This window comes from Zophobas morio, unplaced genomic scaffold, assembly GCF_036711695.1.
Source record: "Zophobas morio isolate AGI-343-1 ecotype UQ-CSIRO unplaced genomic scaffold, CSIRO_AGI_Zmor_V1 ptg000004l, whole genome shotgun sequence".
In the NCBI taxonomy this organism is placed as follows: domain Eukaryota; kingdom Metazoa; phylum Arthropoda; class Insecta; order Coleoptera; family Tenebrionidae; genus Zophobas; species Zophobas morio.
The window spans coordinates 2,789,361-2,812,952 of NW_026972109.1; the positions used below are offsets into that span (position 1 = coordinate 2,789,361).

At 33.7% G+C, this 23,592-nt stretch overlaps 5 protein-coding genes across 7 annotated transcripts; 1 reads left to right on the forward strand and 4 right to left on the reverse strand.

Annotated features, from left to right (window-relative positions):
- Positions 1-1,726: 1,726 nt before the first annotated feature.
- Positions 1,727-2,502, reverse strand: LOC135137258 (uncharacterized). Its single transcript, XM_064066874.1, has 3 exons — positions 2,346-2,502; positions 2,087-2,286; positions 1,727-2,033 (listed from the first exon to the last, which is right to left on the reverse strand). The coding sequence occupies exons 1-3, from the start codon at positions 2,422-2,424 to the stop codon at positions 1,755-1,757; spliced, it is 558 nt and encodes a 185-aa protein (XP_063922944.1). The 5' UTR covers positions 2,425-2,502; the 3' UTR covers positions 1,727-1,754.
- A 453-nt stretch (positions 2,503-2,955) lies between these two features.
- On the forward strand, positions 2,956-3,776 carry LOC135137293 (uncharacterized). Its single transcript, XM_064066918.1, has 3 exons — positions 2,956-3,087; positions 3,180-3,376; positions 3,426-3,776. Exons 1-3 carry the CDS (start codon positions 3,039-3,041, stop codon positions 3,717-3,719), a joined length of 540 nt encoding a protein of 179 aa, XP_063922988.1. The 5' UTR covers positions 2,956-3,038; the 3' UTR covers positions 3,720-3,776.
- A 149-nt stretch (positions 3,777-3,925) lies between these two features.
- LOC135137279 (uncharacterized) lies at positions 3,926-14,960 on the reverse strand. Of its 2 annotated transcripts, XM_064066905.1 has the most exons (4): positions 4,951-5,089; positions 4,760-4,852; positions 4,488-4,687; positions 3,926-4,428 (listed from the first exon to the last, which is right to left on the reverse strand). In XM_064066905.1, exons 1-4 carry the CDS (start codon positions 4,988-4,990, stop codon positions 4,147-4,149), a joined length of 615 nt encoding a protein of 204 aa, XP_063922975.1. In that variant the 5' UTR covers positions 4,991-5,089; the 3' UTR covers positions 3,926-4,146. The 2 variants fall into 2 exon arrangements, with proteins under 2 accessions (XP_063922975.1, XP_063922980.1); XM_064066910.1 differs by lacking the exons at positions 4,488-4,687; positions 4,760-4,852; positions 4,951-5,089 and adding exons at positions 14,546-14,745; positions 14,859-14,960.
- An 896-nt stretch (positions 14,961-15,856) lies between these two features.
- On the reverse strand, positions 15,857-16,645 carry LOC135137311 (uncharacterized). 2 transcript variants are annotated; one of them, XM_064066935.1, is made up of 3 exons: positions 16,502-16,645; positions 16,239-16,453; positions 15,857-16,189 (listed from the first exon to the last, which is right to left on the reverse strand). In XM_064066935.1, the coding sequence occupies exons 1-3, from the start codon at positions 16,590-16,592 to the stop codon at positions 15,914-15,916; spliced, it is 582 nt and encodes a 193-aa protein (XP_063923005.1). In that variant the 5' UTR covers positions 16,593-16,645; the 3' UTR covers positions 15,857-15,913. The 2 variants fall into 2 exon arrangements, with proteins under 2 accessions (XP_063923005.1, XP_063923009.1); XM_064066939.1 differs by having other exon boundaries at positions 16,239-16,444; positions 16,502-16,641.
- A 4,075-nt stretch (positions 16,646-20,720) lies between these two features.
- On the reverse strand, positions 20,721-21,509 carry LOC135134097 (uncharacterized). The gene is made up of 3 exons (XM_064062707.1): positions 21,401-21,509; positions 21,055-21,254; positions 20,721-21,005 (listed from the first exon to the last, which is right to left on the reverse strand). The coding sequence occupies exons 1-3, from the start codon at positions 21,447-21,449 to the stop codon at positions 20,727-20,729; spliced, it is 528 nt and encodes a 175-aa protein (XP_063918777.1). The 5' UTR covers positions 21,450-21,509; the 3' UTR covers positions 20,721-20,726.
- Positions 21,510-23,592: the final 2,083 nt, after the last annotated feature.

Genomic DNA, 23,592 nt, shown 5'->3' on the forward strand with positions numbered 1-23,592 from the left:
CGGAATTTTTGGAATTTATGGAAGCTCTGGAATCTTTAGAATATTCATAATCATGGGAATCTTCAAATTCTTCAGAATTGTTGGGATTTTCAGTTTCCAAAATATTCAGAATCTTTAAGCTCTTTGGATTCTCTAGCCTCCTATCCGAAATCTTGGGAGTTTCTAGAATCTCCGAAATTCTTGGGATGTTCAGAATTTTCGGGACCTTCAGTCTTCGAATTATTCGAAAACTTCAGAATCTTTAGAATCTCTAGAATCTAACATTTCCCGAATGGCTAGAATCCAATATGCTGTAGAATTTAAATTACTTAGAATCTAGATTCATCAGAAAGTCTAAAATCGATAGAAGATATAGAGTTTTTAGCATATTTAGAGTTTCTGAAGTTTCTAACCTCGGAATTTTTGGAATTTGTGGAATCTCTGGAATCTTTAGAATATTCATAATCATGGGAATCCTCAAATTATTCAGAATTGTTGAGATTTTCAGTTTTCAAAATATTCAGATTCTTTAGGCTCTTTGGATTCTCTAGCCTCCTATCCGAAATCTTGGGAGTTTCTAGAATCTCCGAAATTCTTGGGATGTTCAGAATTTTCGGGACCTTCAGTCTTCGAATTATTCGAAAACTTCTGAATCTTTAGAATCTCTGGAATCTAAAATTTCCCGAATGGCTAGATTCCAATATGCTGTAGAATTTAAATTACTTAGAATCTAGATTCATCAGAAAGTCTAAAATCGATAGAAGATATAGAGTTTTTAGCATATTTAGAGTTTCTGAAGTTTCTAACCTCGGAATTTTTGGAATTTATGGAAGCTCTGGAATCTTTAGAGTATTCATAAACATGAGAATCTTCAAATTCTTCAGAATTGTTGGGATTTTCAGTTTTCAAAATATTCAGAATCTTTAGACTCTTTGGATTCTCTAGCCTCCTATCCGAAATCTTGGGAGTTTCTAGAATCTCCGAAATTCTTGGGATGTTCAGGATTTTCGGGACCTTCAGTCTTCGAATTATTCGAAAACTTCAGAATATTTAGAATCTCTAGAATCTAACATTTCTCGAATGGCTAGAATCTCAAGCTCTATAGTCTCTAGAATCATTTGCCAAAATCAGTCTTATCTTAGCAGGTACTAGCCCCGCCCACCCACCTTCTCTTTTCTTAGAAGGTATGTTATTTGCCAAAATCAGTTTTACCTTAGCCAGTAGTATTAATGACTAACTTTTACAAAAAAATGATCAATATTTGGAAACACTACGAGATCACTTATATGCAGAAGGCAGGAATTTTGTACATCTTCTCTATTGTTTAGTTGGTTATGCTTTAATGGATTTTTTTTATTGGTTTTGTTTTTATTTATCTATAACTTATAAATGTCTTATTATCGCTATTAAGAAATCATTCAATACATTACGTACTGAACTAATTATGTATAAAATTTTTATGGCACACAAATGAAGATAATATAAACTAATAAAAACAACATACTTACTTATCTTGCACTTCTTAAAATAATTTTTGAAAAACCCAATGCAAGGTCCTCTCGTCTCCCGATGAACACTTATCCTTATCAGTGGTTTCATGTTTACAAACTTTTGTATTTAATGTGTTGCTCGAAAATAAGTAGATCTCTTTTTCCATGTAAAATCCCAATGTACAAAAATCAATGAACTATAAAATACCACATCAAGCGGGACAGGTTATGCAAGTTGCAAGAAATAAAGAACTGTATTGGTATTAATGTTACAACTGACGGCATTTATTTGTCGGACTTCTGTACCAAAACTTGGTACGAATTAATCGCATTTTCCTTGTTGCTACCAACATAGTACATTACTGCCTGTCCTGGTTCACTCCCAACCACTTTTCCCACTAGTAGTTCTCCCTGGTGCGGTACTCTTCCAACGTTAAGCAGCATCCTCGACCCACGGCTTTGGTAACCCCCAATGACTAACTGCTTACCAGCTGCAGTCACATGTAGATCGGAAGACGTGGCGTTTTCCCAAGAAAGAGAATTGGGGTTTGGAGTACAAAGTATCTGCAACCACACTGTTAATAAAACTTTTTTTCTATTTTTGTAAAACTACGTACTTTCATGCCGACGTCAGAGTAGTTCACTTTCCAGTCACAGGGTAAGTTGAGACCTGCTTGACCGGGGTAAAGAGTTGTCGGTATCAAACCAGTACCTGATAAATATGCTTGACCAATGTAGGTGGGTTTATTGCTTAGATCATGTCCACCTGGGAATGCGTCTGCGGGTATTTCGCCGGTATAATCTCGCCAGTAGTAACCTAAACGACGTAGGTACTTATTTTATAAAATACAATTGAAAAATTTAATTTTCACTTACCTGTTGGTATTGGGTGCTGATCGTGATGATGGCATTGATGACAACAATGATGACATTGGCGACATTTATCTGGATTCATCTTGTACCTCTATGGTTGATAAAAGCACTGTGTTCAGGTATTAAATTTTGCTCTTATTTATAGCAGCTTCACTTATCAAATCGCAGAAAGACCCACTGATACATGATGAACCCTTATCAGTTATATAAACTGAATTTAAAATGCGTCATCTGTAGATATAACCCAATACATATATAAAGATTAGTTGGAAAATAGGATGAACTGATGTTATTGATTAATTATATTACTCCTATTAAATTGGGAATTCTATTTCAAAACATGGACAAATTACATTTTTTACGTTGATATTCAAATGCCTTTTAGATACTTACTTAGTTTTCAAGCAATGTATTGTTACATTCCATCTAGTTTCAATATTTTGTAATTCGTACTTTATTCTTGTAAAAAAAATCATTGGTAAAACCCATTGTTATCTAATGAGGCTGAGCGGTTTCCTGTTTCTTCACTTTAATAAACTTTTTTAAAGTTTACATTGCGGCATCTTAAAACACATATTATGTCAAGATAAGTCGAAAAATTGCATTATCTTATAGGTTTGGCTCAATCGACATCTATAAATGAACGCAAAATTTATTATTTGAACACAGTATTTTCACCAGCTGTAGAAAAACAAGATGAATCCACAAAAATGTTGTTGTCACAATAAACTTCCATCACCACCAGGTAAGTAATAAAAAATATTTTCGAAAATACTAGAACCTGATGTCTTGTGAAAAGATAGATCTAAAATGTGTATGACGTCGTTATATTTTTAGGTTATTACTGGCGAGATTATACCGGCGAAATACCTGAAGACGCATTCCCAGCTGGACTTGATGCAAACACCAAACCCACCTATATTGGTCAAGCATACTTGGCAGGCGTGGGTCTTATAGTGACCAATGTTTACCCAGGTCAAACCACAATGAACTTACCTTATTATCAAGTGCACCCGTCTGACGTCGGCATGAAAGTAGGTAGTTATATCAAAATAAAATGAAGTTTCAGCAGTGTGCTTTCAGATACTTTGTAGTTCAAACCCGAATTCTCTTTTTTGGGAAAACGTCACTAATAGGGAACTACCTTCGACTACAGCTGGCAAAGAAGTAATCATCGGGGGTTACCAAACGAATGTTTATAGAATGATCCTCAACATTGGACGAGTGCTGTTCCAAGGAGAACTAATCGTGGGAAAAGTGACCGGGAATCATCCAACAGAGAATAAGGCGGGACAGGGAATACTGTACTTTGTTGCTGGTGGCCAAGAAAATTCTGTTAATTCCTATCAAGTTTTGTTGTATGATTCCTCCAAATAAATTGTATCACTTGTAACATAAATACGAATACATTGACATACAAAAGTGAAATTAAAAGTGTTGTTTCTGACGTATTTTTCACTTTGCGACAGAAGTACAAAATTTAACACCTTCACACTCACATTTCCAGACTAGACATCAAAAATATATCGGAAAAAGTACTTTTTGGAATTGGAAATAATTTTTGCCAAAATGAAAAAACCACCACCTGTAGATTTATATATATTCCAGCTATTGTTTACGTTAGTGGGATTAAGGACATAGAATAACAAATAAATAGATTATCTTTATCTCTCTCTCTCGCCCTCTCTCTCTCCTTCATCAAATCTACGTAATCCATTTAAAATACATATTTTTTGTGTGACATTCAAACGTTTTTTAACTAGTTTTCGAAAAACAGTTGTATACCGAACTGCCAAATAACGTATTAGCACGAATTTGTACTCTGTATTAAAACTTGATACGACTCAGCAGCGATTTCCTTGTGACCAGCAACAAAGTACATTACTGCCTCTCCTGGTACATTCCCGTGCACTTTTCCCACAAGCAGTTCTCCATGGTGGTGCACCCGTCCAATGTTGAGTAGCAGTCTCTTCTGACCCTTTTGGTAGCCCCCAATGACTGCTCGTTTGCCAGCTGAAGTCAAATGTAGTTCGTTAGCGGTGGTGTTTTCCCAAGAAAGAGAACTGCAGTTCGAAGTACAAAGTATCTGTAATCAGGTAATCACATTTTTGAAACTGTATTTTATTTTTGTAAAATTATAGGTACTTTGATGCCGATATCCGAGTAATTCACTTTCCAGTTACAGGGTAATTTCAAACTTTCTTGACCAGGGTAAAGAGTTGTTGGTATAATTCCCATGTCGGATAAAAATGCTTGACCAATATAGGTGGGTCTATGGTTTGAATCGTGTCCACTCCGGAATGCGTCTTCAGGTATTTCGCCGGTATAATCTCGCCAGTAGTAGTCTAAAATATTATTTGACGCATTTTATAAGATAAATAAATGAATTCAATAGTTGTGGTTGATTTTTTATTTACCTGTTGTTACTGGGTGGTGGTCGTGATGATGGTATTGATGACAACAACAACAACATTGGTGACATTTATCTGGATAATCTCGCGAGTGGTAACCTGGTATATAAATTAATTCTAAAGTTGTTGTAAAAATACACAATCTAGGTCGAAGCTTGTGTTTTTGTTTTCCAAATTGATTTTTTTTTTACACTTACCTTTTTGATGGTCGTGATGATGACATTTGTGTGGATTCATCTTGTCATCCCTCTAGAGCTGGTAGAAAGTACTAAATTCGAATAATAAATTTGGCCCTTATTTATACCGGTTTCATTTCACTATTTTCCAACTTATCTGTATGTATGTTTTATCGATGACGTATTTAAAACCAATTTATGAGCGTAAAGTAACATTAAGCTAATAGAGGCAAGTCAGGTGACAAAGGAACCGTCCCACGAAAGATTACTTAATTATTTTTACTTTTACCAATATTTCATATATTTACATTGTAAATGTGATAACTTGGAAGTGTCTAGTGATTAACTGATTAGATAAGTAAGTTAAGAATAATAATAGTCGAAATTGGTCGAAAAAGATCAACATTTTTAAAAGAGGAACGATTAAAAAAACATCTTTTAAAAAAGTTGTTTAAAAACCGACAAAAAAATCTGGGATATAATCGTAACCGGAGTAATCGTCAAATTTTTTTAAAAGGACTTATTTAGCATTGTTCCGGAAAAACACTGTTTTCGCCGGAATCATAGATATATTTGAAAAATTTTGAAATATCCTAGATAAGAGTTTTCGAAGAGTTGAAGCCCAAAATACCGTGAAGAATTCAAACTTAATAATTAAAATAATCGTTTTACATACATTTTCTTGTAGATTTCGGGCCGCAGAAGCCATATCCGCTGTCATTGCTTCGATAACTCCACTGGTTTTTCCAGAATCGTCCTTTGAAATATTAAAAAATATGCAAAATACGCCCAATTTTCGACCAATTTTCAACAAAATTTTCGAAATCTCACTAAATGCGTTTTCTTGGAGATTTCGGGCCGCAGAAGTCATATCCGCTTTCATTTCGTCGATAACTCCAATGGTTTTTCCAGAATCCTCCTTTGAAATATTCAAACATGTGAAAAATACTCCCAATTTTCAACAAAATTTTCGAAATTTTACTAAATACATTTTCTTGTAGACTTCGAGGCGCAGAAGTCATATCAATCATTTCTTCGATAACTCCAATGGTTTTTCCAGAATCGTCCTTTAAAATATTCAAAAATATGAAAAATACTCCAAATTTTCTACCAATTTACAACAAAAACTTCGAAATTTTACTAAATACATTTTCTTGTAGATTTCGGGCTGCAGAAGTCATATCCGCTTTCATTTCGTCGATAACTCCAATGGTTTTTCCAGAATCGTCCTTTGAAATATTCAAAAATATGCAAAATATGCCCAATTTTCGACCAATCTTCAACAAAATTTTCGAAATTTCACTAAATACATTTTCTTGAAGATTTCGGGCCACAGAAGTCATATTCGCTTTCATTTCTTCGATAACTCTGATGGTTTTTCAAGAATCGTCCTTTGAAATATTCAAAAATGTGCAAAATACGCCCAATGTTGGACCAATTTTCATCAAAATTTTCGAAATTTCACTAAATACATTTTCTTGTAGATTTCGGGCCGCAGAAGTCAAATCCGCTTTCATTTCTTCGATAACTCCAATGGTTTTTCCAGAATCGTCCTTTGAAATATTCAAAAATATGCTAAATACGCCCAATAATGTTCGACCAATTTTCAACAAAATTTTCGAAATTTCACTAAATACATTTTCTTGTAGATTTCGGGCCGCAGAAGTCATATCCGCTTTCATTTCTTCGATAACTCCAATGGTTTTTCCAGAATCGTCCTTTGAAATATTCAAAAATATGCAAAATACGCCCAATTTTCTACCAATTTTTCAACAAAATTTTCGAAATTTCACTAAATACATTTTCTTGTAGATTTCAGGCCGCAGAAGTCATATCCGCTTTTATTTCTTCGATAACTCCAATGGTTTTTCCAGAATCGTCCTTTGAAATATTCAAAAATGTCAAAAATATTCCCAATTTCCTACCAATTTTCAACAAAATTTTCGAAATTTTATTAAATACATTTTCTTGTCGATTTCGGGCCGCAGACGTCATATCCGCTTTAATTTCTTCGATAACTCCAATGGTTTTTCCAGAATCATCCTTTGAATTATTCAAAAATGTACAAAATACTCCCAATTTTCAACAAAATTTTCGAAATTTCACTAAATACATTTTAGTGTAAGTAAGTAAGTAAGTAAGTAAGTAAGTATTTATTAATGACCGTTAGGGTACATAAGTCAAGTCAGATGAAATTACAATATAAAGAGTTTAAAATTATACAATTTACAAGATAATTCAAATCGAATGGTAAAAACTACACAGGACATCGCTACAATTTAAAAATTCATCGAGAGAGTAAAATGCGTTTTTTAATAAAAAATTTCTTATAGTACGGCTAAATTGCGAAAAAGGTAAGTTAGCAATACGTTTCGGTAATTTATTGAATAATTTGGGCCCATAATAATTGATGGCATTTCTACTTCTACCTACACGATAGAATTCGGTGTAAATGCTATGGGTAGATCTCGTGATTAATGACATATTTGTGAGATTATTATAAGTGGTGAGATTAGACTTCACATATAATAAAGCATATAAAATATAAAGACAGGGCACGGTGAGAATACTTTTTTCTTTAAAATAATTTTTAACACAAGCTCTGTAAGATAGACCTCCAATAATTCGAACTACTCGGCGCTGCAATTTAAAAACGGTTTTTAAATGACTGCTGTGGCCCCAGGTTATAATGGCATAGCTAAAAATACTTTGAAATAAAGAGTAGTATATCATCATAAGGATCTGCTCACTAACCTCATATTGCAAATTCCTAATAAGAAAAGTTGACTTGGACAATTTTTTACAGATATCAATGACGTGATTATCCCAGCATAATTTCGGGTCCAGTGTCACACCAAGAAATTTGACACACCTCGGATTGTCAATCTCAGAAATGTAACGAAGGGAAAACACCATTTTTTGAGTTTTCAGTACATTAAGCGTTAATCTGTTTGAAGTAAACCATTCACTAGCAGCATTAATATCTTGTTCCATCCTGTCCAAGAGAGACGGGATGTCTGAGTCCACACTATAGCAAGTAGTGTCATCCGCAAAAAGTATGATTTTATTGTCTAGATGTTTAGCCAAGTCGTTAATGTATAACAAAAAGAGCAACGGACCTAAAATCGAGCCTTGTGGCACTCCTATGTTAACTATTGTCATTTCGGAGTATACATTATTAAACAGAACAACCTGCTGGCGATTGTGGAGAAAACTAAAAATAAGCTGTAAGGCTCCATTTGACAATCCGTACAACTCAAGCTTGTTTATTAGAATGTTGTGATTAATACTATCGAAAGCTTTTGATAGATCACAAAATGTGCATCCTAAGAATTGTTTTGTTTCGAAACAGGTAATGACCTCATCAACAAGCCTATTAATAGCCATGGTTGTACTTTTGCCATGTTGGAAACCAAATTGGCGTTGGTTCAATATGTTTTGTTTAGTAACGTATTCCTCAAGTTGTTTAAGCATAATCTTTTCTAAAATTTTCCCAAAAATAGGTCTATATTTATCAACATCATCTACGTTGCCCTTTTTGTGGATAGGGATTACTTTGGTCACCTTGAGACAGGATGGGAAAAGATTTTCATTAATACACCGATTGATCAATCTTGTGAGTGGAACTAGAATGAGATTCTTAATATTCCTAACAATGGTGATACTTATGTTGTAGTAGTCCTTACTTTTCTTTTTTTTGATGGAATCAATTGTATCTCTTACTTCATTAAATGTTATCTCTCTGAAATTGAAAACAGAGTTCACCGGAGTCAAATTTTTGTGCATTAGCTGAATTGGATCCGTATTTGATAATTTTAAATTATTCTCCAAATTATGTGGGATATCACCAAAAAATGTAGAGAAGTCCTCCGCAGTCAGTTTTTCTGAATAATTATTGCTACTAGCTAATCGTTTGCTATTGATTAATTTCCAGCTGTCCTTTGCTACATTAGTAGAATTTTTAATTAGGTTGTCATTAAAGGTTTTTTTTCTTTTCTTAACTTCGGTTCTAAACAATTCTCTATATTTTTGAAAATAGGTCACAAAAGTTGGGTCATTAGGATTTTGATTGTGTAATTCGTGTAGCAGGTCTACATTTTGTTTCATTTTATGTAATTTCTCATCATACCAGTAAATATCATCCTTTTTAACATTTTTTATTCTTTTTACTTTTATAGGAAAGGCCATGTTTACTTTATCAGAAATTAATTTGGTGAATAAGTTAAATTTGGTATTTGTATCAAGTCCAGCATCATTGATAAAATCAAAATTGCAATCACTAATAATATTAAAAAAATTAAAGAATCCTACTTCCGTAAAAGGTTGATATGATACAACTTTCGAGCAGTCTTTTGACTTATGACGATTATATAGAATTTCTACAGTAGCAGCACGATGGTCAGATAAATGAGTCTCCATGACCTGGTGCCTACAATCATGTGCGATATTTGTAAGTATATTATCAATACACGAATTTGCTCGCGTGTTCTCAAAGATTAGAGGTCTCAAATTATAAGATTTTAAAAAGTTAAGGAACTCTAGAGTCTGTTTGGTTTTGCGGTCAAAATGTATGTTAAAGTCTCCATTAATAATAACATCTGAATCGATTATATTGATAAAATTAAATAAATTAGTCAAATTAGAGTATAAAACTTCCAGATTGCCTTTTGGTGCTCTGTATACAGTTATTATGATTAGTTTGGGTTTATTAACTTTAATGGCTGCAAGCTCAATGTCAATTACATTACAAAACTTTGAAACATCAATAACTTGGTATTTAATTTTATCGTTTACTAGTATCACAACACCGCCATAACCATTATCTTTCCTGGTATAGGCAGAGGCTATCTTAAAACTACCCAATTTTAATAAATCCAACTCATAGTTTGTTAACCAATGTTCTGTAAAACATAAAACATCATAAGATTCTTCAATGTTATGTAAAACTACCTCTACTTCATCAACTTTGTTCCTAATCGATTGTACATTTAAATGGAAAATTGAAAAATAGCTATCACTAACTACCGCTTTACTCGTTAATTTTTTTAAAATGAAAAAACTTGCGAACACATGCTCCTACAGGCCAGATGTTGGGATCCAGGGCTTTTCCGAAATTGTCAGCATATACAGACAGCTTGAAAGATGAATATTCGCCTTTGTGTTTAGCTTCCAGTTCCTCGCATTTTGCTTCGGGAAAATGAGATTTAACAAACGTTAGTACGTCTTCCTTTTTGGTATCAGGGTGTAACCTATAAACATGCAGATCCATTAGTTTTGGTATAGCTTTCAAACTGCAACCTGCAGCAGCGAAACAACCAACTACAGCTTTACGTTTTTTCTTCTCAACTAGATTCCATTCATCATTATGGCGTTTTGGAAGAGCCTTTGGCTGTACTTTCATTGTGGGCTGTATAGATTTTATGTTGGGTGATGACATCACAGGACTTTTTGATGACATTGCAGGACTTTTAGATGACATCGCAGGACTTTTTGATGACATCGCAGGACTTCTTAAACCTTTGACAGAAACTTTGACAGAACTTCCACCATTTTCCTTGTTTACCTTTTGCTTATCTTGCTTAGCAGCGACTGGTGTGATAGAGGACTGGGAGAGTTTTTGCCGTTCTTTTTCCAGTTGTTCTAGAAGGCAAATTTTTTCTTGTAGGAGATCGATTTTAGACCGTAGTTCTTCAATGATCACATCTTTCTGCTGCATGACATACTTAAACATGGTCGCATCAACTGGTTCAGTGATGTTTGATAAATCGATGATATCATTTGGCTCAGGAGTAGTGTCCTCGGTAAACGGAGAACAGGGTCGATTACAGCACAATATAACATCTTCAGAATTGAACTTCCCTTTACTGAGCAACTTTCCACAACTTGTGTGATAATAAGACAAACAAACATTGCATTTTACACCACTTATTAAACTGGCTTTACACTTTTTGCATTTCATTTTTAATCGAGTAACTTGCAACGCGTCCACACTTTACGAGCTCTCGACTAAGTGTTGATTTCGGGCCGCAGAAGTCATATCCGCTTTCATTTTTTCGATAACTCCAATGGTTTTTCCAGATTCGTCCTTTGAAATATTCAAAAATATGCAAAATACGCCCAATTTTCGACCAATTTTTAACAACATTTTCGAAATTTCACTAAATACACTTTCTTGTTGATTTCGGTCCGCAGAAGTCATATCCGCTTTCATTTCTTCGATAACTCCAATGGTTTTTCCAGAATCGTCTTTTGAAATGTTCAAAAATATGCAAAATACGCGCAATTTTCGACCAGTTTTCAACAAAAATTTCGAAATTTAACCTAAATACATTTTCTTGTATATTTCGGTCCGCAGAAGTCATATCCGCTTCCATTTCTTCGATAACTCCAATGGTTTTTCCAGAATAGTTCTTTGAAATATTCAAAAATATGCAAAATACGCCCAATTTTCGACAAATTTTCAACAAAAATTTCTAAATTTCACCAAAATACATTTTCTTGAAAATTTCGGGCCGCAGAAGTCATATCCGCTTTCATTTCTTCGATAACTCCAATGGTTTTTCCAGAATCGTCCTTTGAAATATTCAAAAATATTTGTCGTAATTTTTCAAGATTCTCGGGAGTAGAGTGCCTTGGCACAATATGTCGTTTTTAAGAGTATGGACACGACTGAGAGCGATGCCAAGTTAGAAAGAAACAGAGATTCTTAGAAATGGAAATTTCGACCTTTGTGAACAGCCTATTTCCATATCTTCTAACTTCTTTTTACACTTTTCTAAGATTACTAAAAGGGTTGGGGATTGACAACAACCTTGCTCTAGTGCTTTGATGGGTTTAGCTATTCTGAAACATTTTTCCGGCCTTAAATTGAATGATTTATCTATATAGCTATTATTATTGCTTACGTAAGTGCTCTTTATTTGCTTTTACTAAGTACTTCGAAACGCTTATTAATAAGAACGTTAGTATACGCCTTCTCCAGGTCCATGAAGATTTACAAAAAAAAAATGAAAATGCTTAAAATTTGGTGCAAAGTAACAACGTGGATGATCAAACTAAAATTATACTTACTTTGTTGTACGTCAGGTAGTTTTTCACATACTACCTTGGTAAATTTAGAACGAAAGATGCATAAAAACATAACCCCCCTACAAGCTACAATTCACTCCATTTCGATTATGTCGCTATGAAAATCTGTATCATCACCGTCATTTTCAAATTCAGATTCTGAATCAGATTTACCTAGCGAAATAATGAAAGGAGGTATAGATTCGTAGATTTCCCATATTTTTTTCCCAATCTGCCTAAATAAGTTTTTCACAATGTTTACAAAAATTTTGCCACATGCTTGGAGAACATTTAGAAAGCGCCTCAAGCTATAAATTCTCCACCATATTTTTTACTGAAGGTTGAGAATTTATATGCTTGTTGTAATAGTTCTAATAAAATCTCCACGCCATTTCAATTGGATTATATCGACAATGGTACGGAGGTAATCTAAGAACTTCATGGCCAGTTTCTCTTAATATCTCGTCTACCAAATATCTTTTTTTTCTATTGTTTCTGAAAGGTTTAATTAAATCCCACAACTGTTTCTTCGAAAATTTTTTGTCAAATTCAAAACTATATTTAAAGAGCCATTCCTGCATTTCACATTTTTTACTAGAAAAAGTGGCTGGTTTATCCAACTGAACCGAATGATACGGTGCATTGTCTAAAACCACCACACATTTTTGGTTCAACTTTGCCAAAGCAGAAATGAGCTGATTAACCACCCAATTTTGAAAAATTGTCCCGTCCATCGTTTTATGATTGTCTCTATCGTTATTTTTTTGAATTTAAAAAATTGTTACAACCATCCAAGAACCCCGTTGAACAATCCGGGTGGAGAATAGTAAACCTTGACCCTTCACTTTTAATTTTGGTGGGATTGCTTTTTAGATCAGTATCGTGCACCCACCGACGAATGGACGAACCATTTTGATAGATCCATGTTTCATCCAAATACACGAAAGTAAAATTTTCACAAGAATTTAGAAACTGTAAATATGTTCTCAAAAAAGTAATTTAGACTGCAACGACATGTTTTTGTTCACATAGAATTTTGCGACCATTTACTTCCCTGTGTTTGTAACCCATTGACTTAAGAATTTTGTATAATGTGGTTCGCCCCCCTTTAAATTCTAACTGTTCCCTAGAATATGCTAAAAGAGTATCTACAGTGAAATATTCGTTTTTTTCATTAAGTTGCCAAATTTGTCGTTGCAGGTCTTTCCGAAACATAAAATTTGTAAATAAATCCTTCGGTTTTCGCTTGCCGGATAGTGAGGTTTTTAAATTTTGGTCCCCTGTTGATAAAATTTTCGCCACACTTGATGTTCCCACCTATGAGAAAAAAAATTAAAAAATATTTTGCAACGTATTTTTACATGACAGAAAATATGTTCGAGACCCTCATAGTTACTTCTTCGAAAGAAAGATCGGGCCTGTCTTTTCGAAACTGCAAAAAACATCTTTTCATTGCAATTTTTTGTTGCAGTAAAACTATTGTAGGCATTTTCTTTTTAAATAATGTCGCAATGGTCTGCGAATCTGTCACAATGACAAATTATCTATCCTGACAAAATTAAAACATTTGTTTGGTTGATTAAAAAATTGAGTCTAATAATTCTGATCTAATAAATGAGGTAGAAAAGTGGCAATCCAGCTCAAAGCAAATGTCAATCAGACTACTGACAGACAAAAAACAAAATCATCAAATCAGTTCATCCAACTTAAAGAAAAAATATCAAAGCCTACTTTACTATATAAAGATCCTGAATGGATAATAATGTGTATGTTAATAGATTTTTATTACTGGTTGCTTTTAACAAAGGATGCAAATCTTCACTGCACACATGTCATATAATCTCGAAAAATTCGCCTGCTTCAAGGTAAGTGTACAATTTGTAGAACTCATGTATTATCATCTGATTAGTTAGAAAAAATACGTTAAGTTGCAAGTATATATTTTGTGATTACATAATTATGCTAATATGCAAAAAAGTGATTACTAACGGTTTGAATGTGACACACTTTGTAGTCATACAAGAAGGGGATTCCTGTCATGAAACAACATGGCGGAATATGTTCATCGAGGCACTATGATAGGAAACAACAACGACAATTGAACTAGCCTTCACTTATATTTATTTAATTTAACCAACGTCCTGTATTAAAGTAATAATCAAGTATCTCGGGAAAAAACACAAAATATATTTGGAGAAGATATATATTAATTAAAAAATAATGTACTAGTACGAATGTTGTAACTAACAACATTCATTTTTCGAATTCACTACTAAAGCTTGATACGATTTAGCCGAAAGTTCCGTGTCATCGCCAACGAAGTTTAGTGAAAAGTGTCCTTGCCACTCATGCACTTTCCCAACGATTAGTTCTCCTCCGTGCTTCACTCGCCCGATGTTGAGCAGCAACTTGGCGTTACCACGAGGATGGTAACCCCCAATGACTAGTTCCTTCCCAGCTGTAACCAAATGTAGATCTGCAGCAGTGGTGTTTACCCAAGCAAGAGAATCAGGCCTTGAAGTACAAAGTATCTGCAACCACTGCGTACTTTCATGGCAATATCAGAATAGTTCGCTTTGTTATTACAGGCTACGTACATCCCGGATTGACCACGGTAAAGATTTGCCGGTACGACGCCCGCATTTGTTAAATAGGCTTGACCAATATAGGTGGGTTGACCGTTTGAATCATGTCCACCCGGGAATGCATCCTTAGGTATTTCACCCGTATAATCTCGCCAGTAGCAACCTAAAATTTTTTATAGAATACAAATCAAACAGAAAAGTCAATCAAAAAATTAATTATTTCAAAAGTTTAAAGACAGTTTCCTGGTATATTCAAAACTAATTTTTATTACTTACCTTCTGGTACTGATGGGTGATGATGGTGATGATCACATTTGTGTGGATTCATCCTGGTGTACTTCTAGAGCGGGTAAAAACACTATGTTCAAATAATAAATTTGGCTCTTACTTATAGCGGCTTCACTTGTGAAATTCCGTTTATCGCTAATCCCAACTAATCTTTATGTGTATGTTTTACCGATGACAGGTTTAAAAACCAATTTATGGCCGTGAAGTAACATTGAACTAATATAGGCTAGCTTTTCACTTAAGAACTAATTTCATTTTTCATATCTGTACCTCTATTTTATTAGATGTTAAAACCGGAGATGTAATAATTATATTTCACTCGTAAATGATGTAATCCAGTCATCTCCACATAAAATAAGCTACACGTCGTAAAACCAATATTTAATATTTGCACATTGTAAATACGATAAGTTCAACAAAGTGGTTCGAACGTGAAAAAGTTTATAGTTGTACAAGGAGATTCCTGACACGAAACAAAATGGCGGAATGTGTTCATAGAAGCACTTATAGTGATAAACAATAACGACAGTTAAAAGCAGCAAATTTGGGAGTTTTTCATTCGAGTTAAAATATATATATGTAATTATGTAGTTTTAATTTACAAACTTAAAAATAGTTTGTTCAATTTGACCGCAAATTCTTCCAGCATTGTCAGTAGGCCTATACTAGCCTTCATTTATATTTATTTAATTAACCAACGTCCTGTCTTCAAATATTATAATCTAATATCTAGGGAAAAAACACAAAATATATTTGTAGAAGATTTATATGAATTAAAAAAAAGTACTAGTATGAGTGTACTAACTAACAACAATAACAAATTCTATCAGTTAATACTAGTTTCCAACTAATCTTGATATGTAAGTACTTATTTGTTACGAGCGACGCGTTTTAGATTCATCAATCACGTGAATGCCATTATCTATATTTTTTAAATTGTAGGGTTCAAGATAAAAAATAAAATTTTCCAAAATCCAAAACGACAGTTCTCGGTAACCATACATGTAATACACAAAATTAATGTACTGGTACCAATGTAGTACCTAACAATTATTTGTGGAACTTTGTATTAAAACTTGGTATGATTCAACAGAAATTTCCTTGTCGTCACCAACAAAGTGTAGTTTGGCGCTTCCATTGGTGTACCCCAGCACTTTCCCCACGAGTAGTTCTTTTTCGTGCTTTACTCGTCCAACGATGAACTTGTTCTTATCTTGGAATCCCCCAACGACTAATTGTTTGCCAGCTGTAGTCGAATGTAGATTCGAAGCAGTAACATTTTCCCAAGAAAGAGAATCCGGGTTTGAACTACAAAGTATCTGGAACCACATCGTTTAAACTTTATTTTATTTTGGCTACACTACGTACTTTCATGCCGATGTCAGAATAATTCGCTTTCCAGTTACAGGGTAATTTCATACCAGCTTGACCAGGATAAATACTTGTCGGTATCATTTCACCACCTTTTAAGAATGCTTGACCAATGTAGATGGGTTTATTGTTTGAATCATGTCCACCCGGGAAAGCGTCTTCAGGTATTTCGCCAGTATAATCTCGCCAGTAGTGACCTAGAACTATCACATCTTGTATATTTAACGTACAAAGAAAAAATATTTTTTTTTGTTATTTACCTTTTGGTACTGGATGATGATCATGATGATGACATTGATGACAATGATAGTGACATTGATGACAGTGATGGTGACATTTCTGAGGATTCATCTTGCCGTATTTCTATAGCTCGTGAAAATAGTGTGTTAAATAATAAACTTTGCTCGTATTTATAGCGGCTTTACTTGTGTAATTTCGTTTTTATTGCTGTTTTTCAACTTATCTTTGTATTTGTGATTTACCGACAACGATTCAACTAATACGGGCTAGGCAGGTAATAAAATATCTCTTACGACAGATACTTGGAATAATTATACCAAGAACAATACAGGAATAACGTCTGCACATTGAAAAATATATTTGGAGCAGGCGGTGAAAATTTACCAAAAAAATTATATAGTAAAGTAGGCTTTGATATTTTTTCTTGAAGTTGGATAAACTGATTTGATGATTTAGTTTTTTGTCTGTCAGCATTGATAATTTGTCATTGTGACAGATTCACAGATCTTTGCGACATTATTTAAAAAGAAAATGCCTAAAATAGTTTTACTGCAACAAAAAATTGCAATAAAAAGATGTTTTTTGCAGTTTCGAAAAGACAGGCCCTATCTTTCTTTCGAAGAAGTTACTATGAGGGTCTCGAACATATTTTCTGTAATGTAAAAATACGCTGTAAAATATGTTTTAATTTTTTTTCTCATAGGTGGGAACATCAACTGTGGCGAAAATTTTATCAACAGGGGACCAAAATTTAAAAACATCACGATCTGGCAAGCGAAAACCAACGGATTTATTTACAAATTGTATGTTTCGGAAAGATCTGCAACGACAAATTTGGCAACTTAATGAAAAAAACGAATATTTCACTGTAGATACTCTTTTAGCATATTCTAGGGAACAGTTGGAATTTAAAAGGGGGCGAACCACATTATACAAAATTCTTAAGTCAATGGGTTTATAAACACAGGGAAGTAAATGGTCGCAAAATTCTATGTGAACAAAAACATGTCGTTGCAGCTAAAATTACTTTTTTGAGAACATATTTACAGTTTCTAAATTCTTGTGAAAATTTGACTTTCGTGTATTTGGATGAAACATGGATCTATCAAAATGGTTCGTCCATTCGTCGCTGGGTGCACGATACTGATCTAAAAAGCAATCCCACCAAAATTAAAAGTGAAAGATCAAGGTTTACTATTCTCCACGCGGGTTGTTCAACGGGGTTCTTGGATGGTTGTAACAATTTTTTAAATTAAAAAAAATAACGATAGAGACTATCATAAAACGATGGACGGGACAATTTTTCAAAATTGGGTGGTTAATCAGCTCATTCCTGCTTTGGCAAAGTTGAACCAAAAATGTGTGGTGGTTTTAGACAATGCACCGTATCATCGGTTCAGTTGGATAAACCACCTACTTTTTCTAGTAAAAAATGTGAAATGCAGGAATGGCTCTTTAAACATAGTGTTGAATTTGACAAAAAATTTTCGAAGAGACAGTTATGGGATTTAATTAAACCCTTCAGAAACAATAGAAAAAAAGATACTTGGTAGACGAGACATTAAGAGAAAGTGGCCATGAAGTTCTTAGATTACCTCCGTACCATTGTCAATATAATCCAATTGAAATGGCGTGGGGATTTTTTAAGAACTATTACAAGAAGCATATAAATTCTCAACCTTCATTAAAAAATAGGGTGGAGAATTTATGGCTTGAGGCGCTTTCTAAATGTACTCCAAGTATGTGGCAAAATTTTTGTAAACATTGTGAAAAACTCGTTTTGGCAGATTGGGAAAAAAATATGGGAAATCTTTCGTACGAATCTATACCTCCTTTCATTATTTCGCTAGGTGAATCTGATCCAGAATTTGAAAATGACGGTGATGATACAGATTTTAATAGCGAAATAATGGAAATGGAGTGAATTGTAGCTTGTCGGGGGGTGATATTTTTACGAATCTTTCGTTCTAAATTTACCAAGGTAGTATGTGAAAAACTACCTGACGTACAACAAAATAAGTATAATTTTAGTTGGATCATCCTCATTGTTACTTTGCACCAAATTTTAAGCATTTTCATTTTTTTTAACTTTTCATGGACCTGGAGAAGGCGTATAGTAACGTTCTTATTAATAAGCGTTTGAAAGTACTTAAATAAACAGCACTTACGTAAGTATTAGTGACAGCTATATAGATAAATCATTCAATTTAAGGCCGGAAAAATATTTCAGAAGAGCTAAACCCATCAAAGCACTAGAGTAAGTTTGTTGTCTTTTACCAACCCTTTTAGTAATATTAGAAAAGTGAAAAAAGAATTTGGAAGATATGGAAATAGTCTGTTCACAAAGGTCGAAATTTCCATGTCTAAGAAGAGTGGGCGAGCAGAACGAACTGATGATTGTGTATTAAAGACGAGATGCTAAATGTGGCATGCGACAATAGTCGTATGCAGAACCCCCATTCATATAAAAACAATGTTTAAGTGAAATTTTAGTGTTTGTTCCTTACATATGAAATAAACACTTACAAAAAGCCGAATAACTGTTTCAAATAGCGTAAAGTTTTATGCTTTCTAAGAAATGGATACCGTTAACTTGTTCATTGCTACTGAAAACTGAAAGTATCGGCAACAATGTTTATATTTCTTGCATATTTTTTAACCTTTAATTTAATAAAACATAACCTAACGAAAAAAGTTCAGGGAATTTTTATTCTTGTGCATCGAATGCCAACAAACTCACTAGATTTTCATGGCCAACCCTACTATATAAAGAACGTGAACGGATAATATATTCTTCTCAAGGCGAGCAAAGGAATACCATATCTGTGTTTCTTTCTAACTTGACAACGCTGTCAGTCGTGTCTATACTCTTAAAAACTACATATTGTGCCAAGGAACTCTACTCACGAGAATCTTCAAAAATTACGACAAATATTTTTGAATATTTCAAAGGACGATTCTGGAAAAACCATTGGAGTTATCGAAGAAATGATAGCGGATATGACTTCTGCGGCCCGAAATCTACAAGAAAATGTATGTAAAACGATTCTTTTAAGTATTAAGTTTGAATTTTTCACGGTATTTTGGGCTTCAACTCTTCGAAAACTCTTATCTAGGATATTTCAAAATTTTTCTACTAGATCTATGATTCCGGCGAAAACCGTGTTTTTCCGGAACAATGCTAAATAAATCCTTTTAAAAAAATTTGACGATTACTCCGGGACTTTCAACCTTCACCTGTAATGTTAGTCCGGGACCATCAATACGCCAAATTTTTCGCATCTATATATCCCAGATTTTTTGCCGGTTTTTAAACAACTTTTCAAATGATGTCTTTTTAATTGTTCCCCGTTTAAAAATGTTGATCTTTTTCGACCAGTTTCGACTATTATTATTCTTAACTTACTTATCTAATCAGTTAATCACTAGACACTTGCAAGTTATCATATTTACAATGTATTAAAGCATTAGTAATAGCTATATACTTAAATCATTCAATTTAAGGCCGGAAAAATATTTCAGAAGAGCTAAACCCATCAAAGCACTAGAACAAGGTTGTTGTCGTTTACCAACCCTTTTAGTAATCTTAAAAAAGTGAAAAAAGAAGTTGGAAGATATGGAAATAGGCTGTTCACAAGGTCGAAATTTCCATTTCTAAGAAGAGTGGGCGAGCAAAACGAACTGATGATTGAGAATTAAAGACGAGATGCTAAATGTGGCATGCGGCAATAGTCGTATGTAGAACCCCCATTCATATAAAAACAATGTTTAAGTGAAATTTTAGTGTTTGTTCCTTACATATGAAATAAACACTTACAAAAAGCCGAATAACTGTTTTAAATAGCGTAAAGTTTTATGCTTTCTAAGAAATGGATACCGTTAACTTGGTCATTGCTACTGAAAACTGAAAGTATCGGCAACAATGTTTTAATTTCTGGCACATTTTTTAACCTTTAATTTAATAAAACATAACCTAACGAAAAAAGTTCAGGGAATTTTTATTCCTGTGCATCGAATACCAACAAACTCACTAGATTTTCATGGCCAACACTACTAAATAAAAATCGTGAACGGATAATATACATATGTGTATAGGTATAATCTTGAGTTATTAGCCTGTTTCGAGATATACAATTTGTAGAACTCCTCATGTATTATTCATTACAAGAACTGTTTTGGGGTTGACAAGACCTTGGTGATTAATTTCAAATTAATAAAAAAAATGTACGAATACTAATGTATGAACTAACAACATTTATTTGGAGAACTTTGTGTTAAAACTTGATATGAACTAACAGCAACTTCTGTGCCACCACCAATATAGTGAAGTTGGGCGCTTCCTATGTTATACACAAGCACTTTTCCCGCGATTAATTCCCCTTGATGCATCACTCGTCCAACGTTGAGCATTTTTTCAATTTCATAACCTCCAACGACTAATTGTTTGCCAATTGTGGTCAGATGTAGATCCGAAGCATTGGCGTTTTCCCAAGAAAGAGAATTCGGGTTTGAAGTACAAAGTATCTGCAAACACACCACTGAAACTTAATTTTATTTTGGCAAAATTACCTACTTTCATGCCGATGGTAGAGTAATTGGCTTTCCAGTTACAGGGTAAGTTCATACCGGTTTGACCGGGGTAAACAGTTGTCGGTATAATACCAACCCCTGATAAATATGCTTGACCGATGTAGGTGGGTTTGTTGTTTAAATCATGTCCAGCCGGATATGCGTCTTTAGGTACTTCGCCGCTATAATCCCGCCAATAATAACCTAAAAATCTTATAAGTAGATATTCGGGGCACAAGGTTGCTAACAATTGTGTTAGAGTTTCACAATCTATATTGATCTCGTTAATATTTACATTAGTTAAAAGAAGGTTTGTTAGTGTTTTTAAAATTAATTTTTTTATTACTTACCTGCTGGTGCTGGATCATGATGGTGATGATCACATTTGTGTGGATTCATTTTGTCGTGATTCTATAGCTGGTAAAAAATACTGTGCTCAGATGATAAATTTTGCTCTCATTTATAACCGCTTCACTTATCAAATTTCAAATAATCCTTCTTTCCGACTTATCTGTACCTATATTTGTTTTTTCCCAATGACACATTTTAAAATCAATTTATGTAAACGCACTTTTGCTATTGATGTTATCTCTTAGTTTTTTTTTTATAGATACTCCACGTCCACATAATTAACCTATGTTAATATGCAAACGAAATGTTTCCTGATAGTTCGAATTTTTAGCACGACACAAAATGGCGGAATGTGTTCACAGAGGCATTTATTAAAATCAGCAAATTTGTATATATAAAATTATTTAATTAATTAATTCTGGCTTTCCAATTACAAGCTAATTTCATACCAGCTTGACCAGGATAAAGACTTATCGGGATCAAGCCAACGCCTTTTAAATATGCTTGACCAATGTAAGTCGGTTTTTGGTTTATATCGAGTCCACCGGGGAATGCGTCTTCAGGTATTTCGCCGGTATAATCTCGCCAGTAATAACCTAAAATTGCCACATAACAACAAAGTTGCCAGTGTCGTTGGCAAAACGAGTCTTGTGTGTTTAAGACTTTATGTATATGTTACTTACCTTTTGCTACTGGATGACGATCGTGATCATGACAGTGATGACATTTGTGTGTATTCATCCTGGTGGACTTCTAAAAACACTGTGTTCTAATATTAAATTTGGATCTTCTAGCGGCTTTACTTGTGAAATTCCGTTTATTGCTAATCCCAACTAATCTTTATGTGTATGTTTTACCCATGACAGGTTTAAAAACCAATGTATCGCCGTTAAGTAACATTGAACTAATATAGGCTAGTTAGGTGATACAGGAAATCGCCCAACGAGAGATCCTTTAAAAACTTTTAACAAAAAACATACACGTCATAAAACCAGTATTTAATATTTTCACAATGTAAATACGTTAAGTTGCAACTATACACTTTGTGATTCCATAATTATGCTAATATGCAAAAAAGTGATTACTAATGGTTTGAATGTGACACACTTTGTAATCATACAAGAACGGGATTCCTGTCATGAAGCAACATGGCAGAATGTCTTCATAGAGGCACTATGATAAGTAGAGAACGGATTTATAAGCACAAAAAAATTAAGAATAACAGCTTAAATAAACACAACATTTTCAATAAAAAAGTTTTATTTTAAGAAAAAAGCATTAAATAAGCATAACACTTTCATTAAAAAAGTTTTATTTTAAGCAAAAAAGCATTAAAACATAATCATATTACAAATCAAAGAACACTTCTTAGAACTTTGGATAAAATATTATTACAATAATCCTAGACTTTATATTTGCAACACGTATTTCAGTTTTCTTTAAAACAATTTATGATTGTAATATGTTCCAAGTTGTCCACTGTAAAATTTTTTCGCCGATCATTTAAAATGTGTTTAAAATTGGAGAATGTGCATTCAACATCCACACTCGTTGTTGGCGCAAATTTGAATTTTGCAACTAATGTTGGATCTAACTCCAAATTTTCCACCTTCTGGCCTTGTAAAACACGAGCAACGTCGGAAAGAACACCGAAACCTGCATTTTTATTTAACACTTCGTCAAGTTTTTGAGATACTCTAGTACCAATATCACCCCTTACTGCGTTTGCTTGTTGTTCAAATTCTTTCACTAAGTTTATGGCATCTACCAAGAACATGTTGGATTTTTCTAACTTTTCTATTACCTCACATACGAATTGATAATTACTTCTTAGAAAAGCTAGATCTTGTCGCAAATCTTTGTTTTCCAAAATATTTATGCAATCTTTAATCGATGAGAAGAATCTTCGCTAAACTCCGTAACTACTTCCTCAAATTCTTTGATATATTTGTCATAATAAAATGTAGCCTGTAACCATGTTCCCCACCTCGTTATAATCGGCTCTGGGGGCAATGGTATGTTTGGAAATTTTTCCTTAAAATGTTGCACTCTTAGTGGGGCTTTAACAAAAATCTTTTTACCATTTGCCACTAATTTATTAACAGTAGGAAACTGCAAACGTATTCCTTCAGCCACTCTATTTAAACCGTGGGTAATGCAAGTAGAGTGAATTAAATTGGGGTACAATATT